The sequence below is a fragment of the Rhea pennata genome, chromosome 4, assembly GCF_028389875.1.
Source record: "Rhea pennata isolate bPtePen1 chromosome 4, bPtePen1.pri, whole genome shotgun sequence".
Taxonomy (NCBI): Eukaryota; Metazoa; Chordata; class Aves; order Rheiformes; family Rheidae; genus Rhea; species Rhea pennata.
Window position 1 is genome coordinate 65074131 of NC_084666.1, and position 20254 is coordinate 65094384.

General features: G+C 38.0%; 1 protein-coding gene across 1 annotated transcript in view; it reads left to right on the top strand.

Moving 5' to 3' along the window:
* The window catches only part of PPA2 (inorganic pyrophosphatase 2), a 35531-nt gene extending 16043 nt beyond the window's left edge, over window positions 1-19488 (top strand). The window contains exons 6-12 of the mRNA XM_062574910.1: window positions 1069-1155; window positions 2406-2532; window positions 9886-10013; window positions 11794-11879; window positions 13390-13459; window positions 18212-18251; window positions 19294-19488. Of these exons, the coding sequence (XP_062430894.1) occupies window positions 1069-1155; window positions 2406-2532; window positions 9886-10013; window positions 11794-11879; window positions 13390-13459; window positions 18212-18251; window positions 19294-19322 (567 nt within the window). The 3' untranslated portion in view covers window positions 19323-19488. The remainder of the gene's footprint in view (window positions 1-1068; window positions 1156-2405; window positions 2533-9885; window positions 10014-11793; window positions 11880-13389; window positions 13460-18211; window positions 18252-19293) is intronic.
* Window positions 19489-20254: the final 766 nt, after the last annotated feature.

Genomic DNA, 20254 nt, shown 5'->3' on the forward strand with positions numbered 1-20254 from the left:
GGATCTGCTTCAGTGAGAGGATCACTAGTGTTCTAGTGCTCGTACACCAGTATTTATCTAAAATGCGACCTTAAATAAAAAAAGTGCTTTGGAAGAATATTGAAAAATAAGTTTTACATTCAAATTCTCTTTTGATTCCACTTAAGTAATTATTGATAATGATGCTGCTACCTAAATACCTTATCACTTGCTTTTTATGGTTTTGCCTTTCAGTGTAACTCCAGTTTTCAAAAATGAGATTTAGGTGGAGGCTTGACTGTGGACAAGAGGAACTAACAGTCTAGCTCCTTGGAATAAAACTTTCTGACACACTTTCAGCAAAACTTCATTGATCTCAAAATTCTTACTGGAGTAATTTTTCAACTCTAGGATGAAGTTTTTCATCCCAAGCCAGTAAAAGACAAAAAAAAAAAAAAAACTCAAACAAAACAACCCCCCCCCCGCAAAAAAAAAAAAAAAAAAAAAAGGCCAATGACTAATTGCTAAAACAGAACTCAAAGCAAGGATTTTAACCTACGTCCCAGGGAAGCTTCTTCAGTCTTGAGCTACTGGCTATTCTTGGGTATGTGTGCATCTTTGTATTCAGAAATATTTCATAGCTAAATTTCAAAACCTTAAAGAGGTGGTTGGTTGCCAGTAATTGCATACCTGGAAGCTTGGTCAGCTCAAAGCCTGGATGGTTTCGAAAGCAACTTATATTAGTGCAAGTATACCAAAAGAATACACTAAATATTCTGGAATATCCTTGCTTAATCCTGCAAGCAGTAGTAACCGGAATAATACATGTTCAGGGTCCTCTGACACCTTGATCACTGCAAATTGATAAAACCTGTATGTTGTATCTTCGATGCAGCTGGTAGTTTTGTTACAGTATACCCAGCCTTACCATTTCTGCTTTTTCTTTTCTCTTCTTTTTCTTTCTTTCTTTCTTTTTTCCTCTGTGGAGCAAGACTTTTCAGAAAGCAGAGTGTTTTTTACTTGTGTTTTTATTAATTTTGGTAGTTTAGTGGTTAGAGGGATTGTAATTTTAGAATGGTTGTTAACTTATATTTTTCTTTGCTTTAACAGACCTGGGAAGATCCAAGCCACACAGATAAAATTACAGGATGTTGTGGGGATAATGATCCTATTGATGTTTGTGAAATAGGTTCAAAGGTTTGTCATCTTTACTAATTTAATTTATCAAGATTATTTTAATAATTTGCTAACTGCTTTTGGAAGAGAAGGGCAGATGGGAAACAAGACAGAATGGCAAAAGCAGTAACAGAAGATCTGGGGAGGGAATAGATAAGAAAATGTGGATTTTTAGAGAAGAAAAAAAGCAGGATTTGATAAAGTCTGGATACTGGATAGAGGGGAAGGTGAGGAACATCTCCCTAAAGTTCTGTAGCTGGGTGGTGAGTTTTGGATGAGGAAGGAGAGGGTTATGATTTGAGAGAAGAAAAAAGACTACTTTTCTTTTTTCCCCTATAAGTAGCACTAGAGTTAAAAGTAGGTTTCTTGAAAGATAAGGTAATGTGACATCATGTAAAATTACAAGAGCAGATCTACAAAGGAAATAGGTTTGAGAATTTTCTCGTAGGTACAAATGCAAATAGACTTCTTCCTGTAGTGGAGGAGACGGGATCCCCTTGCAGAATTACAGGGTATGAAGTAGGTGGATGAAAAAGATACTGCAAACAGGATTTTGAGTATTAGGAATCAGAGAGCGGTTTAGCTCAGTGGAAGAATAAAATCCTACAGACCTAGAGGGAGTAGAGAATGGAACAGACCTCCATAGTATCAAAGATGGGGTTATGAACTGGATGAGTTTGTAGGAAGCATATCTGGGGCTATTTTAAGAAAGCAAAGGTGCCTCCTTTTGCATAAAGGAGCCTAAGCCTGAATTTCTAGAGATCCAGAAGCAGTTAGAAGAGGAATATCATCTCGTAGAGACAAGGTTCTGAGGAAAACAAGGAGAAGAGATGCACTAATATTTTTAGGAAAGGATGGGCGTACGTATATGTTGGAGTATAGAGGAAGGAGCAGTAAGAGAAAAATGAAGACCAAGAGTTGAGAGAATCAGAAGGTGGGAATAAGGAATTAGAAAACGAGTAAGAGATATCTTTGACTTGCGGATTGGAGTAAAGATAGAAAAAGTGTGGGGGAACTAGAGTAGAAGAGAATAAAAGATTTTCTCTAGCATGTTTCTCCTTGAATAAATGCTGACCAGAGAATTGAGAGTTGGGGAGTGGTGGTAGAAGAAAGGCAAGTAACATCGAATGATATGTATTGGGTTTACAGATCTGTTCTGCAGTTCTGCTAACTGTTGGTCAAAAAGGTAATGAAATTGTTTTGTCTATAAGGTAAAACAGAAATTCCATGTGGCTTTTTTCCCCAATCTGTGAGGTTATGCTGTGTTTCAGATTCGGTCATCTGGTGAGGTTGTTCAGGTGAAGGTCTTGGGAGTTTTAGCTCTTATTGATGAAGGAGAGACAGACTGGAAGATAATTGCTATCAGTGTGGATGACCCAGAAGCCCCGAAAATCCATGGCAAGTATCTTTACCTTTCATAATACAAATTATGTCAGCAACCTGCACAACAGAATGTTATCTTACTTTGGAACACACAGGATAAGAGACAGACAGCAAGAGACAAGGCTTTTCTCTTTTCACGGTATGAACTCAGGTGTTTTTGTCAAGGAGGGCATATGTATCTTTACATAGAGCTCTTGGAAAGGTTCACTTGGATTTTCAAGAGGGCCTGTCATGCAGAAAGTGTTTTGATTTTTTTGGAACACAACCATCTTAGAAAGTGACTGTTGACAGTTCCAAGCATTGTGAGAGCGTGTATTTATCTACTCAGGTGATGTAGCACACTGCTCATCTTCCTTGTTGAAGATTCCTTTTTATTTTTTGTAGCATCATCTTGTATTCTTAGATGGGCTGAACATTTCCAGTGTTTTGCCACTTGTAGCTGGTTTACTTCCAGGGATTGTTGCCTGATATGAACATTTTGGTTTCAGTTTTTAACTTGCAAGTTTGCAAAGCAAACTGCTAATGCAGATGACTATGAATACCAGCCTTGCTGATTGCCAGCTGTGCAGCATGAAGTATCTTTTGCGGAGTTGTCCTCCTTGAGACCATGCTTTTTGTATACAAGTGGAATCAAGTAGTTCTGTGCTACTGTGCTTTTGTGCTACTGTCTGTGTGCAGCAGTGTAAATTCAGTGTGAGGTATCTTATTCTGCTTTCAGAGTGTCCTTTCAGAAGAAGCCTGGAGAGAGTAAGGTTTTTATAGCACAAAAAAAGTGCAACTCTTCTCTCTCAGTAAACAGAGCTTCACTTTCTCAAAGATAACTTCACTGGGAATCATGGGAATTAAGTGAGGAAATTTGTCTAAAAATGATTGTTGTGAGACCAAAATCTTCTGTAGCCTCAGATTTGTAAGATCAGGGCCCATTCTTTGTTGGCAAGGAGCACTTGTTTTTGTAAGATGAGGGTTATTGAGTAATTTTTGAGGGATTAAGTTTCTCAGCCATTGAGGCTTTTTCCTAGTTACTGAATGTACAGTAAGTATGTCACTGGACTAGCCTTCCCATTCTCAGTTTTCTTGCAGGTTGCTCTGAAATGGAGAATACTTGACTTGTAGGGGAAGAAGGGGAGAAGAAGAAATGAGGAAAAGGAAACTCTTGGGGGTGATGCTGATTAAAAACACTGGGCTGGTGAAATTGCTGCATAGTGTTTGACACTTTAACTACTTTGACAGTTAGAGATTAAGAAGTTCAGCTTAAGAAAATAGTAAGTAATAGTTTGCTCTTAATGCTAATATCAATTTAAACCTCTCCACGATGTACAGTGGGTTGTGCTGTAAGTGTCAGTTGTTAAAAGACAAGTAATTAATGCTTTGTTTCTGGACAGTGTTGTCTTCTGTTTACCTCTTACCTTTTTTTCCTTAATAATTTGAGAGACTTTGATCAGAAAACTGTGGGAGAGTTTAAAAAGAAGTCCAGTTAAGAAGGGGCAAAACTGGGGTACTTTATGCCACTGAGTTAAGTAGCTCCATTTGAAATATCTTTTTCTCAAGTTACGTATTTTTGGTTGTCAGTGACTGATTTGTGTCAGCTATGACAGAGCTTTCATATATTTGGGAATGGAGTAAGAGATTTTTTTTAAAGTCTTCTAAGAAGCAAATACAGACTCTTGCCTGTAGTTGATATCTTTGTGCATCCTTTCTCATCAGAGAATAGCTGCAAAACTTGGAGAGCTGTCCTCCTGAGAGTTAGAGAAGTGGAGAAATATTTCTCTGATTTAACATAATTTCCCTTTGGGATTGGAGTTGCAGTCCAGGATTAAAAAAAAAAAAGTGTCCCCCATCTGCTACAACAAAACATGACTGTAGCCTGCAGTGTCTAACAGCAGTCCTCATCCATTCTGAAAACAAACAAATCTGTTGGAATATGTGGTACAATATGTCCTTTTATACTTGTTCCCCCCCACCACCTTTCACAGAGATGTTAATTATTTCAGCATAAAGGGACAGCAGTTGTAAATAAAACTGGTATCTCCCTTAACTGAAATGCTGCTATGTTACAGTAGTGGGCTGCTAAGGAAAGAAGAGGCTAAGCATTGCCTTCTAAGTCTGTCTGGTCATTTTTGTATCATTTGTTGAACATTTCCAATTGGTCTGAGAATCATCACATTTGCTTTCAGCTCAGTGTGTGCACAGCCTCAGCGAATGTTCGGAAAAGATAATTCTGAGGCACCAGAGTGGTGATTACTTGAAAAGCCCAGCCTGAGCCTGCGCAGTGTGTTAATTCCTCTTGCTGCTTTAAGCACACCCCAGGTACTCTGTATATTCTCCTTATGGGATTGTGATTATTCTCATAAGTGCAATTGATTTTCTGAGACTTCAAAGAACTTAAAACTGAGTAGTTTCAAGTTTTGAGCAATTCTCTTTGTTTGTTCACAGCACTCCACAGTACTGTGTCCTGCAGGTGCTTATTGATAAATACTGGTTTAAATTGGAAACCCTGCCTAGAACTCCCTCTTTTGTACAGAACAATGAGAAACTGTAGTTTATGGTTATAATACCCAGAAACGATCAGTGGTGCTCAGAATCTATTCAAGTGGGAACTGCATCATGAGTAGGAATAGCAGGGGCTAGTGTTTTTTTGGACTGAGTTTTACAAAGTAATCTGTTTGAAATTATAGCTCTTAATATCAGTGGGTGTGGGAACAATCTTTCTCTAAATACAAGCTGTACATCAGATGTAAGTGTGTGTATAAGAGGTTCTCTTATAAAACTGGCTGTTTTCAGATTTATCTGTTTCAGTAAGATCTGCGTTTATAGCTACCTGAAAACCACTGAGTTGTCTTTCTGCTCAGCATCTGCTAGCCAGGTGGCTATTAGCAGACCACCAAAATGGCTTCAGACCAAGCAGGTCTGGGAAAGGGCCTAAAATCTCCTTGTACTCTGAAATAGAAATCTTGGCAGTATAATATTTCATGGCCTTTTTTTTCTTTTCTTTTTTTTTTTAATGCAACATTGGCCAAGGGAAGAAGCAAATTCTAGGAGTAGGAAAGCTTCCTTTCTGCTTATCTCCTAATTTGAAGTGAATTTAGTAAATTGGAATTCACAGATATATCTGTGTACTTTACAAGGGAACTCTAAAAGGCTGAACAGTGTTTTGATGTTGTCATTTGGTCTGAACTTAAACATCATCTTTATGTTGATAAGAATTTTTGAAAGTGACCTGCAATGGAAGTAGGAAGTATGTTTGAAGCAACTTAAGAAAAGTCTGGCACTCAAAAGATCATCTTACCTTCCTTAAGCAAATCGGGCAAATCATGTAAGCTGGGCAAAGATGGCATTCTCCAGGTCATTTTCTAACTTGGGAATTTAGCAGTCGTTTAATGCTATTGCTCACTGGAAAGATGTCTGGATATATTAAACAGAAGTCAGCGATTTCAAGTGGCTTTTTTGCACTACCATTTGCTAGCACTGATACAGTTAACTGTGCTATATTGTTACGCTTCTTTCCCCATGTGCCACTCAAGACTGGCTTTTTGAGTTATGTGATCACACCCTAAATGGCAAAATAAAGCACGTTTTGTACCATAAAATCACGCACTTTGTACCATATATTGTTTTACACGCTTGCATGTGAGTGTATTTATATGCAGAGCAACAGCAAAGGCCCTGAAATCCTTTGTTACGGATTTGTGTAAGCTTTCAATATGAAGAAATTAATTATCTGTATTAGGGCTCCACTCCTACCCCCTCACACCATGCTGCACAAAATACACCAAATGCCTTTATATGGAATGTAGCTGCTGCTTCCTGTAAATGTTTATAGGATGTTATTAAAAACATATGTCCTCTCTTCCCACAGACCTTGTTTAGAAAGCTTGCTGCAAGCATGTTGTTTTAGCTTTGCTTGCAAGAAGAAGCATCTGTTGTACTAAAAATGGTAGTTCTGTACAAATGTTTTTGTCGCTCCCTTTTGTAAGGCCTGATAGAATTGGGAGCTGCATTTGCATTGGCTCACTCCCTTGACAGAAAGCTAGCAGCAGTTGTTTGTGCCAGCCTCTAGAGATTTTCCTTATTGAGACTAAACTGCAACCCATAATGTGATAGCCAGCTCTTCTTACTTAACCCTTGGTGCATAACTTTGGTACCTAGAAAACTTGGATCTCTAGTTGCCTGTAGGTAATATAGGGAAATTACCACCTAGAGCTCAGTGGATACACGCCGACACCGTGTTAGCTGCAGTAGCCTGACCTTTCTGTTCCCTGTCCCTGTGTGCAGGGGTTGTTTGCAGAGATAGAATCATGTTAGACCCGGTATGTGCTTGTAACTTCCATACATGCTTAGTCCCTTTTGACACTGGAGTGAATACATAGCTCTAAGGGAAGGTAAGCAGTCACAGTCAGAGTCAGAAAGCTGTGTCTGCTGTGGAGAAGACTCCTCTTTGTTCATATCTTCCTTGTAATATGAGATTAACTCCTACAGATATTAGTGCATTAAATCAATGTACTGCTTACCACTATCTTTGCTTTTACCTTTATTTGCTTCCTCTTCTATTCTCTGAGGATATTTTTTTCTTCCTCCCCTTGAAACTCCTAAGCTATTGTTTAAATTTCAAAAAAATTGGAGGAAGCTTGTCTTTCAAGCTTTTCTATGATGCCTTTTAATAAACTGAAGAGGTAGCTATTGAGTGATGTGAAAGCTGCTATTTTTCTTAGATTTTTGTGCAGTGTGCTGAGTCCACAGCAACAGGATTAATTGTTGTTGTTGTTGTTGCACTTTTTCCTGCTACTTGACCCCCAACTCTCATTATAATTTTTTTTAATCAACAGTGTAAGCTTCATTTGATGCCCTGTAATTCTCTTTCATAATAAAGAACAGTTAAGTGAAGCATGGGAAGGGAAAAACAAGCAACTGCTGTACCCCTTCTCCAGTCCTCAAAACCAGAATATACAGCAGACAGTACTTTTGGGCCTTCTAATGCTGTAGCCTGGGTCTGTGCAGTCAGTCACAGGCCAGGTATTTTCCAGGAGATTATCAGAATATGAGATTCTCAGAAATGATTTTGTTTATGAAGGAGGCCTTTCCTATTTTAAGAAGGTAATAAGAGCCTGCCAAAGTTTATTCTAGCATTTGGGTCTTTAAAAGAAACGTATATAAGGAATGCCAGATGAGGAGGGGCTCAAATGTCTTTTGGTGAAGCCCTCCTGATGAACAGTTTTTAGGGAAATAGGAGACATATAGCCAAGGAAGAGGAATGGTGAAGAAGCTTTAGTTGAGAGATCTGCTGGGACAGGAACCAGAAAAAGAGCAGCAGTCTGAGAAAGTCTGCTTGAATTTGAGCATTGTCTAGAGATGTAGGCCTGGAGTTCATCCACCATTGGGAGCCAAGGAAATTGCTGCAGCCTGGTTTGCTTTATAACCTGAAGAGATTTGCCATACTGTCTCTTTAAGAAGTGATAGAAATTGCAGATTTGATCCCCCACAAAAGGAGATCACATGGGCTCAGGATGGGAGGAGGGGTATTCCCTTGCTCAAAGAGAACAGGATGATGTACTGGAGTACTGAAACCAATATTAATTATAGTTACAGTTTTATATTGCTCAAATAAAGCATCCCACTTCCAACCAAAACTCCGCTCTTTCTTAAATCATTCCTTCTTGGTCCATCTCACCCATCCACCTACCCCTGTAAAAGGCTTCTTGTCCTTTTACCCTTATGTTTCAGGAAGATCTACTTCCAGCCCAGCCTTACCTGCCCATGCTTCCTCCCTCCCCCCCCCACCGTCTCTCTCCCCTGGGGATTCTGCCAGTGAAACTCCCTAATTTTCTACAGGCAGATGGCCAGCAGCCAAGTTCAAAATGTGTTTTACTTTGAGTCCATAAACACGTAGGCCTATTAAGTGCATGCAGAAGCAAAAATTTACATAGGGTTCTTCAAGGTTTTATATTTTATTCTTTGGGTAGTATATGATCCAGTGGAATTTGGGAGTGGCACTTATCAGATGCCTGTGAACACTTTGCCTATCTTTTACAGGTTTAGTCTTAGGGTTTGGTCCACATGTTAACTCTCAGTGGTCTGTAGAGAATTGAATGGTCTGTAGTTTCTCTTGTTTCTGTTTTTCCTTTCTCTCTCTCTCTTTTTTTTTTTTTTTTTTTCAGGTTAATGGACTAGACTTTAGAAAGATACTCTAGTTACTTAAAACTGGAAAGGACATGACTAGGAGTTAATCCCATAGACAAAGCACCTTTGACTGAGTAAACAGAAGCGTGTCCATCAGCAGTCATTGCTGGCTGGGAGGTGCCTGTGAATGAGACCCATCTACGGGGGGGGGGGGGGGGGGGGGGGAAGAAAACAGAATAGCCAGACAGGATGGACAGAGTGAGAGAGACAGACAGCTAGGATAAGATGTCAGGGAAGCAGGAGGGGAGAAACAAGCAAATGACTTAGAAAACACAGAGAAAAGAGTAACACTACAGAAGGTGGCCTGGGCAGAGAAGTCATGAAATAGCAGGAAGACTGTGTACAGAGGAAGCACAGTGATTTAAAAAAAAAAGGGAGGGGAAGGGGGGCAAAAAGCTCCGATTTCTGTCCGGAGGGGCTGTAGGAGACAAATAGATGGAAAGAGAAGGGTGCCAGTCTTGTAGAATAGAGCCTTCCTGTTCTTAATCTCTGTGTCTACAGGGGCAGTGTTCATCTCTGTCTCTAAAGGGTGCTCTGCAAATGACGTGCGTTCCTCCTTGGGTCCTCCTCCACATTGCACAGCAGGGCTGCAGAGGCAAGGGTAGAACTGGGAACTGGCTTGTCACTACAAGTATGTAGATAATACAGGGTTAGCAGCAGAGTTAGTGTTCAGAATGCCTGGTGTGTGCCTGTCTTGTATCTAATGGGTTGAATTTGGAAATAATGAGAGTGAAGGGATGCCTTTAATACAAATTTGAGAAGTCAAGCCTATACTTTGTTTTGAGATAGTGGTTTAAAATCCATGTGTTGAAATTGTTTTTACTAGCTATTATTTCATTATAAAAAAAATTCCTGTAGTGCCTACAGTTGTTGAAGAATAAGTCTTGTGGAATAATCTAAGTATTGCAAGAGGTGCATACTGAAATGAAACCCTATAAACATGGAATTTTGTTCTTCTCTTTTCATAAAAGTATGGTCTTTTTATTCATTGTCCCTTTGGGTCTTAATTAATGAAGACCAGAAGGCAACTGTTTTACCTGTTCAATGTGGTGTTGAAATCATAAAATATTAACTATGGCAGCTGATGCAATAAAGTAATGTTCCCCTGATGATTTTGAAAGTATTCAGCGAAATCAACTGTTACCGAATCTATGAGTAAAAATTACCTCTCCTCCTCTTTTTTGATATCAACAGATATTGATGATGTCAGGAAGCACAAACCAGGTTACCTTGAGGCTACGATTGACTGGTTCCAATCATATAAGATCCCAGATGGTAAACCGGAAAATCAGTTCGCTTTTAATGGAGAATTTAAAGACAAGGTGAAGATGATGCAAAATTAAAGATGTATCTTGCTGTCATATGGCAGCCTTGCTCCACCTTAGAATTTTTGGAATTTCTTGTAAAGGAAGAGGAGCTTTAGCATAAAGAATTTTTATATGAGGGATCTTTGAATATAGTATATGCAGGCAATAATAAATAATTTTTGGTATATTTAATTTTATTCAGGGGAAATAAATGTGGTATTAAAGGAAGTCAGTAATATCATTTGGTCTCGATCCTGAAGATACTGCGTTTGCAATACTTGTTACTATATTTTCATTTCTGTCTGTGAGAGGAACAAGCAGACTGTTTTTTCATTTTTTTTCTTCTTTTTCAATCTTGATTGATAAATTTTTGTGACATTTTTCAAGGCTGTGCACTTTAAGAAAGACAATAGGTTGCAGATTTTTCCATATTTGGTATTTGCTCAAGGTATACTTTTTCCTAGTAATTTTATACAAGAACATTTGAGCTGTTTTTGGCTTGGAGGCTGAAAAAATATTTTTTCCTTATTTAGAAAAAATGAATGGTTTTTTTAAACATCCTGCAGCAAAAATGGCCAGTGTTTGAAAGGAGAGTGGGCCTGAGAGTAGACTTTGCTGAAGCAAGGCTTTCCCTGGACTTTTCCAGAGGAAATTGAGTTTGATTTGAGTAAGAATACTTTGCAAATCATATATCGTGCACTCTGTGTGCTTCTTCTGGTGGAGAATCGTAAGTTCCTAATGAATGATGCCCATGTGTCAGCTAGTTCTGCCTTGCAGTGTGCTTTTCGGACTTGTAAAATGCCTTCTAACCAGCGCAGGCAATTTTACATTTTTTTGCCTGGTTAAAGAGATCCCTTTAGCACAGCTCCCTTCTGTGCTAAAACTGTATTTTAAATCAACCGAACCTAGGATTGTAAGGCTGGATAGTCTGATATTCTGTTCCTCATTCTCTGTCATTGCTCTTCCTGATTTTCTTGCTCCATAGTTCTACCATAGCAACAGTTTAACAGGGATGTAGTCAAGTCTTGGAGTTCAGGCTTGAAACTGTAAAGAACCTGACATAACCAGTTTGGAGCACTTGGATACTTCTCAAGCATTTCTGGAGACCCAGGATGTGGTGAGGCAGCTGTGGCTGTGTTCCAGCAGCTCTGGTGAAGTTCACAATGTTCTGGTGGCATTTTGCCAAGTCGCTCCTTGTTAGGAAATGTGAATGTTCCGTTGGCAGCTTTTTGCAAGCCAATCTAGATATCATCATCTGGACACTGAGGGTTTTTGTTTGTGTTTTTTTAAGCCACCTCCTCTCATATTTTTGTTTTTAAACAACAAAAAGAATCCTGTTAAGCAGCTGATGTTACATTGTTGCAATTGCTTGTGTGATTTAGCAATTAATGAGCTAAAGGCACATTTTGGCATTAACTCTGATCCTGATGTGCACATACAACAGAGGAGTCAGGCTCATACGCTTTGTCCTGCTTAGGACCTGGTACAGTTATCTGTAGATGTAGGTGTCTGTTTAGTACGTAGTGCTGATTGCATTTTTTTTTTCGTGTAGCCTTCCAGTTTTCTGGCTGCGGACTGAGGGAATGTCCTGAATATGTTCCCAGTGTATTTGACAGATAGTGAAGTTTGTTTCTTTTCATAAAAATGGTGTTATTTTAAGGGATCTCCTTTGAGGCCTCATTAAATTTTCAGAAAATATAACACGTGAAACAGTGTTTTAATAAACTAGTTCTGTGGGTTTTTTTTCTGTTTAATAGCCTTTTAAATCTAAAAGCTTTTCCTTCATATAAACTAGGATTTTGCTGTTGAAGTTGTTAAATCCACCCATGAATACTGGAAAGCTTTGATTCATAAAAAAGCTGATGGAGGTTCTATTAAATGGTAAGTGTTCAGTTGAATATTTCTTCTTTGTATTGTGCTAGTAGTGTTGGTGTTTAACATGGGGCAGCTGTGCATGAGCTGCTTGGACTTTTTGCTTTGAGGTGACAGGAATATTCATGTTTTTAAGATTGATAATTAATTAATAATTAACTGTGATAATTATACCTTGTATAATAATAGTTTGTTAGTAAGTGATTCAAAAATATATTGATTATACAAAAATTATGTAGACTACTTAAACTTTCTAGTGACAGCCGCAGAAGGTGTGTTTGGGATCATTTGAGGAGAATCTCTATATCCCACACAAATCCTGATTAGTCTTCTTGTCACTGTTTATTTCATCCTTTCAGTGCTGTGTTACTGTGGTATCAATTCCTTTTCCACTTAAGATTCTATAAATTTTTACATTTATTCTCCAGAATGCTGAATTACTGTTCATTACCAACCTTTGGCCTTATCTAAATTAAAATGGACTTTATTAAACTCTGAACTGGTTTGCATTGGCAGTTCTGGCAGCAGATGCCCTGAGGAGCAGGCAGCTGTGTTTGCCTGGTGCCATCCAAGGGCTGCAGCTTCACATTAGCTGAATCGGAAAGCAAAGGCTGTGCTCACGTAGTCACTGTCGTCTTGTACTTTCTTGGGGAAATACGACTTCCTCTCTCTTGCTTGGGGCTAACTGAACAAATTCAAGAGTTGGACAGGTTAATAATTTTAGTATAACATTACAAAAATATTACAGGATTATATTCAAACTTGTTTTCATCATTTCAGAAGCACTTTGAGCTACATGTTAGTACCATTAAAAAAAAAAAAAGTCTTGCTTTGAAGAATTGTGTAGAACCTTAAAAACTCATGACCAAACTCATTTTGGTATAAAAGGGTACGGATTCATAGTCTGCAGGAAGACTGACACTAAATTTCTCTGCGCTTTGTGGAAGCAGTACAGGTTGCTTGATGTAAGAGCAGAATTTTTATCTGGGTTTTCTTTTCTTCCTGTCCATGCTTCAGGGTGCAAGTAGGTTACTGCAAACCAAGAGTGGCCTGCCTGTCTCTGTATGCATGTAGAATCTGCCATCCTTTAAAGCACAAGAGACATGGGGAATATTTGTGCTATCCATACTAGCCAGTGAGGTAACTCCCTCAAGGAATGCCTGTTCTCTTTGTTGACCTTTGGGTAGATTTAGATTCTGAGCTGTGGTTCTTTGCATTGTACCCAAGTTAGCTGCCAGAAGCGGAGTGTGTGAGTACTGCTTATGTTAATGAAGAAAATCTGCATAAAAATGAAAACGACTCCCTCCCCCCCCCCAACCTAATCCCACAGAAACAAAGAACATCCCCCTAGTTCCTTCCAACATTGCTCATTACTTTGTTTTTGACTTTCTCATTTCTGGACAGATAGACACTTCTGAACTGTTTGTATGGAGGTGGGTTTTTTCCCCCATGGATCCTTAATCAGTTATCTGTCTCTTTTCTGGTGATTGATAAACATGTTATTAATTTTATTTCTCAGCACAAATGTTCTGGTGAGTGGTAGCCCATTTTGCTGCAGTGAAGAGGATGCCCGATCTATTGTGCAGTCGGTAAGGGCAATATTTACTTTTTTTTTTTTTTTTTTTTTTTTTATCTTTAGTAAGAAGAGGTTCAGAGCTCCAAAATGGAAATGAAGTAGCTAAACTGAAATGGTCCATACTTTATGCCTTAGATTTTCCTTTAATTAAAAGGAAGAGCACAAAGGTTGTGGGGGAGACGTAAGCATTATAATATAAACCTTTCATTGCAGTGGTCCAATTGTATTTTCTGGCAGGTTCATTACCATTCTGTTGGGATTTTTTTTTGTGTGTGTGTGTGTGGTTTTTTTTTTTTTCCTTCTGTAGTGCTGTTTCTTCTGATTCTGAATAGCAAGATGGACTGCTATTTGTATCTAGCCTGCTGTCTTCTCTGTCTCCCCTGTTGCCATGAGTTACCACCCAGTGTTAGGACTCATTGACTAGCTGACTGACTAATCACTAAAAGCATCCTTTGTTTGTCTACTTGCATAATTAAATGCATTGCTGTAAAAGAGGAGGCTGCTTTTTTGAATGTTTCTTAAAGAATGCCTGTCATATTCTGCAAATTAACATAAAATTAAAACACACAGGTTTCCTGTTTAGGCGAGAAGGATGTCCTGCAGTCTGATGCTTTCATGTGCAAATGCTAGTGAAGGAGAATTTCTTCCATTTTAAAATACGCTGGTTTGGATGCCAGAATGTAAGCAAAGTTATGAGAAATTACCTGAAGAAAAGAACCCCCAAGTACTTAACATTTGTGTTTTTTTTCTCTCTCTTTTTAACATACTCTGTGGTTGTGCCTGTGCCCTGACCACAGGAGCATGCCAAGTATTTTGCACATGTCCATGGCTGCTTGGGTAGCTAACTAACTCGGGCTGTGTACAGTCAGTGTTCTGCCCCAGTAGTCACAGTCCTGCACTTATGCAAGTGCAAGTCTCGAAGGAGACAACATCCGCTATCTGTGCATTTAAGAGTCCAACTACTGTTTCTAGTAAAAAGTTATTGTCCTAAGTGATATTTTGTCATAAGAAAATTGTCACTTGCAAAAAAGTTGGTTTCAGACATAAAAAGGTGTCACACTGAACTTTTTTTCTCTTCTGGTGTATTACTTAAATATTTATTTAAATGGTCTGACATTTGTGTTCATGAATGTGTTTTGGTCCATTTTGATTAATGAGATTGTAGATTTTATATGAAAGAAATTTCATTCTGGTATTCAAATAAATTTTTAGTCAGTCACAGCTGTAAGCAAATATTCACCTCCCTTATACTTTCAGATTTACAAGAACTTTTAATGGATGTTTAAATGCAACTTAAATTTCAAGTTCATATATATATATATACTTAATTTGGACAGTGACAAATCTGCAAAGGAATATTTTCTTTTGTGTATTATGTGCTGCTTGTACTTTGAAGCATATAAATAAATAATTATCTACTTAAACCAGCAGTATCCATTATTTTGCCTTTTAATTACAAATTATATATTTTATGGGGTTTTGGATTTGTAAAACCTGTTTATAAAAATCCATACTTTGGATCGAACTTTATTTAATGTCTTAGGAATGTTTGCTTTTTTATCAAATATTTCACTTGGCTTTTTATGTCTCATATTATTTTCTTTAAGTGATACTGTTGCTTTTGTGAAGTTGTCGTGCCGTACTGCTTTCCATTATTCTGTTTCAGTATGTTCTACATACATTAATTTTGTCTGTGTAGGTGGCTGTCTTTTGCTACTTTCCAAACAAGGAAAAGATGCAGTCCTGTTTTACATACTGTTCTTACTTGAGATTGGAAATTGCATACAGTAACTTGAAAAAGTAACACACTCTTGAAATATGAATGGCAGACAATCAAACTGTGAGTATAAGCAAATAAGTTGACTTGCACATTTTAAGCAGGTATCTTTTTGTCTAGTACACTGCATTGTCCAGTTTGGTTGTCAAGCATTCATCTCTTTCAAGCAGAAGTGAAAATACATGAGTGTTGGCTGCGGAAACTTAATGGCCTTGGTAATTTTAAATTTAAGCTATCTGTATCTGTTTGTTTGTTTGTTTGTTTTTTTTTTTTTTGAAACTAAAAGCACATATTTTTTTCTAACTTATGTCCATCTATTAATTCTGGGATAAAAGCAGAAAAATGAAAAGCTGGAGTGAAGCTTTTTTATACTGAGAAACATATTTCGGCTGCTGCATAATGCCTGAGTTACTTGTAGCACTGAGAACTGGTTCATTACAGTCCTGTTTCCTAGGTCAGACTATGATTATGGAATTTGAGTGTTTGATAATTGCCTTTCATTAAATTAAGTGTACTGGATTTCAAAAAAAAAAAAAATCAAAAAACAAAAATGCTCACTATTATTGTAAACCAGTTTTTATGGTCAAAAGAAAAATGTGATTAAGAACCAAATGGTAAACAAACATATAAACAAATCTTATCAAGTGCTTACCAAATTATGCACAAATCAGAATTTGATACATTTTGGATTGAGCAGTTCCGTGGGTAGTACCACTGATTTCAGGAGGACTTACTGTACTAGAATTTGACCTTTCATTATTTCATAGATGTGGGACTAAAATGGCTTGTTTGTGTTGGAATTCCCTCTGCACTGAGTTACTTTCAGGACAGAAGGTGTGTTTTAGTGTCAGATGAGTGGCAAATCAGGCATAACTCTACAGCTGGGGAAGTTGCCATGTCCAGCCTATCCCAATGAGATCAGAAGATAACCTTTGCATATGAGGCTGTGTACTGAACATTTGAACTACCTAGAATTATGCCAGCCCCCCTGCGGCTGCATGTGCACTGGAATTTTAAACTGTAGATGGTTAAAGTTTCTGTTGTTTCCTAGCATCTGAAAATTGTTTCATCTCTTTCTCAGCTCTGATGTTAGAACATGTTGAGAACTAAACCCTGGAGGAATGCAGCTTTGTGGCTGAATATGTTAGTGCTAAGATGTACTGTTTGTTTCGGGCTTCTAAGTGTTGCCATCTGCACAACTGACCAGGACAGCCAAACCTTTATTTAACATTAATCCCAAGAACTGCTTGCTCACTAGCTCTGTGAAGAAGCCGCTGAGGACTTTTTAAATTGGAAAACCTCCAAGGCAATCTATATATAGTTTGTAGAGCAGTGTTTCTCAGACTTAACACACAATTCTTCCCTTGTAATACTGGAAAGAAAATGTACTAGGAAAGCTTTGCTAAATGAGGTCTCTCTGATTAAAAGACAGAAAAATCTCCTGGGGGGAAAATATTTGGCTTTTCCTTATAATTTAAAAAATATCCACCAAGGTCTTAACCTGAACATTTACTAATATGTTTAAAATAATTCAGATCTAAGCAGGGAGGTCTGTTAACTGCCTTTCTGCCTACAACTTTTTTAGCAGGATATTTCCATTTAGGACTTAGTAGAAGCAGAATTATCTGTTCAGTGGCCAGTTGTGAAACAAAAGATGCTGTTTGTTTTTTCACCTGTACCCCAAACGAAAGGATTCTGTAGTGAAGAGGCTTCTGTTTCAGTGGAGTGGGTTTGTTTGACCTGTTCCTCGTGGGAAGATGGTCCTCTGAGTTCTCAACTTAAACTTTCTGAGCAATTTATCTCAATAGAGGCAGGCACCTTTTGTTCATTGTGACCACTGACTCTAACTGCCTTATGAGATAAGGCTGTGTTTAAAGCTGGAAAGGCTATGATAACACTGAAAAGAGGGGATGATTTGGTGATGAGGCCAGGAGGACCTGGGTTACGTTCATCACACTGCCGCGTACTTTTCTTTATGACAACAGACCAGTCACATAGCTCCTTTGTGTGTTTAATTACTGTGAGTGAAGCAGGAAGAAGAACACTATTTTTCCCCTAAGCTACACTTAGGGGGGGCCTGTGTCACAGCAAAGGCCAGTGTCCTCCCCATTTTCACACTTGATTTGTGCGTATGGGTGGATGTCGCAAGATCCTGTGTGCTGAGATACTCTCTTTCCTCATCAGTTATGTCAGTTGGAGAACTTGCCTCTTTGTGAGGAACTGAGGGAAGGACCCTGGAAGGTTATTGTTATTATTTGTGTAACTACACTTGTATCTTCATTATGAGGCAGATTGGTTCCAGCTGATATTAAAACTGACTTTAATTTCTTCCTTTAGTTTTAAGTAAAAGAACAGGATACACTGTGTAATACTGCAATAGAATAGTGCTGTATCCAGCTTTGCTGAGAAGTGGACCTGGGCCTACAGATTTACGTTTTAAAGCAGAATTTGTTGCTCTCCACAGATCTGGCTTCTACTCTGTCAAAATGTAGTTGTAAAAGGGTATAATTATACACTTATTTTAAAACGTTTGAATCTATGTAATATAAATTGTGTGTATATGCCCACATGCCTACCTTATAATAAAACATGTACAGTAACATAACTGGAAAGACATTCTTACTCCTTGTTATGTGAGCAGCAAATCTTGCTATCCTCAAAGACAACAGAGTAGGAAAATCCCCTTTGTTAGATAAGGTATTAAACTATCACTCACTATTAGTTGTATGTTTTGTCATTTATGAGCAACAAAGAAATTTGTACAGTAACTTAAAAAGTGGAAGGTCTTTAAGGGTAGAACATTGCCCTGCAGGGCTTACAAAAGGTTCTGTTTATATTAATATCTCTTGATACTAAAATCAAGAGCAAATCTCTTCAGCAGTAAAATAGCTTTGCGTTTTAGTACTACCTATGAAATTTTAACTTTAATACAACTAATATGTTGGTGGTGGGTTTTGTTTTTGATATTTTGTTTGTTTTTTTATTTAGGCACCAGCGCCTCTGAATGGAGAGTCCATTTCCCAAGAAGGTATGTTCTTTTTACCCCAAATTGCATATGACTTTCTAAAATCATTTGCTTTAAAAATTGACATAAAAGCAGTCCTGTTTGAGAAAAGCACACATGAGAATGATGATAATGGTTATATTTTGTCAGACTGTCATGCCTGTCCCCTGTTAAATAATTGTGGACAGAAATTCAATTTATGGGCAATTTATGGGAGAAGGTTACTGTTATGCATAGTCTGCGTAAAAAGATGAGAAGGTGAAATACTTTTTTTTCTATTGCTTTGATCAGGGAAGACAAACACCTGACACCTATCCTTTTTAATTGAAAAAAGGTTGCTTTGCTATATTTTTATTGTCATTCCTCATAGTAGCTAACCAATCAAACCTTTTTCTAAAAGTGACATAACCACACTTAATTTTCAAGTGTATTTTTTAAAAATAAAAGCCACTCATTTTTATGACATTGTTTTTGACATTAACATATGTTTTTAGTCAGGAAATAAGGTTGCATCCTAGACTTTCATTTTTGTCAGCTACTACTACTATTTTTTTTAATACATTTTTCTACTGACAAGAAGTCTATAGAGGAAATATATGCACTGTTTGAGATGGAGGAGGTTACAGAAGCACTAAGAGACTGAAAGTCGTGAGTCAAATTCCAAATTGTTTGCAAAGTAACATCTGTGTAGCCCATATCATGGGAAAGCAAGTTGCATTCCATTTGCCCTTATATGGCATGCCAATAAATAGCATTTATTTACTGAAATATTACATCTCGGATATCTGACGGGCAACTGAACATAATTTGCCAAATCTTCTGATGTTTTCTGGGGATGGTCACATCAAATGTTGTACCTCGTTGCAGGGTAGTTCTCAGCCAAAGTGTTAAAATCGGGGGCTTTAATTTTGAGGACATGCTTTTTGTAGGCTGGGGATAAGTTCACCCAGAAGTGTTGTATTAGGAGGGGAGACAGCTGGAAGGGTGGAATGTTGCTTTTGAAATGTTTGTGTTTGGCTAGTTGCATAGAATTAATGCCATTCTTGATGTGTGTGTTTTGTTTTAGTTGATGCCTGGCACTTTTTTCCCAAGTGATCGTGAATACATTCTGAAGCCCCATCAGCAAATTTTAAATCATGCCTTTTTTTTCCTGGGTTTTGAAGACATACAGACAAATGCACTGATTGCTAGATTCCTGTTGAGACAACTTTGCAAATTGTATGAACTTTTTATCATGTAAATAAACTCTGACATAAAGTTATGTTTCCTTTCTGTGACTGTCTTGTACAGGGTGGAGGAGAGGGAGGAGGAGGGCTTGCTTACTTGCTTGTTCCTAAACTTCCAAACTCTAAGATTCCTCTTATCCATCGTGAAGTGCATCAAAAGAGATGGGAGATAAAAGTGGCTTTAACATTTTTTTTTTTCTCCAGATTTTGGAATAATCCAGTCATCAGGTGCTTAGGAGGCTCTGTTAATTTGCCTCTCAGGGCTTGTCTGTCCACTGTGACTGTAATCTTTTTCAGAGAGACAGTCATTTTTTGTGTTGTGGGCTTAGCAGCTTGCCATGTGCTCAAATATGCAACTCCTCAGTTTCCTGAGGTGTATTCTTTTTTTGTGCCCCTGGGTTCTTTGCCTGTTTCATAGGGTTATGGGTGTAGCATGTTTGCTTTTAAAAAGCAAATACTTTACTCCAAAAAGTAATTCAATTAGGAAGGGCTGATGCCATAACAATTGAAATAAGGATGCACATGTACTGTGTAGTACATCCTGTTTTGATGACTTCTTTGTTTCATCACACAGGAAGGATTTTCCTTATGGAATGTTTCCATTTTTAGAGTTGTATGTGGCTGAAGGCTTCTGATAGTTCCTCATGCAGTGGGACAAAGTTAATAAAAGGTATAGAACTGAGCTTTGTGTTTTCCTAGTAAATACATCTGCCATATTTTCTGCTGCAGGATTATATCAGATCTGTCTGTACTACCTGATGTTCTCTCTCATTTTTTTTTTTTTAAGGTAGAAAGAGAAGA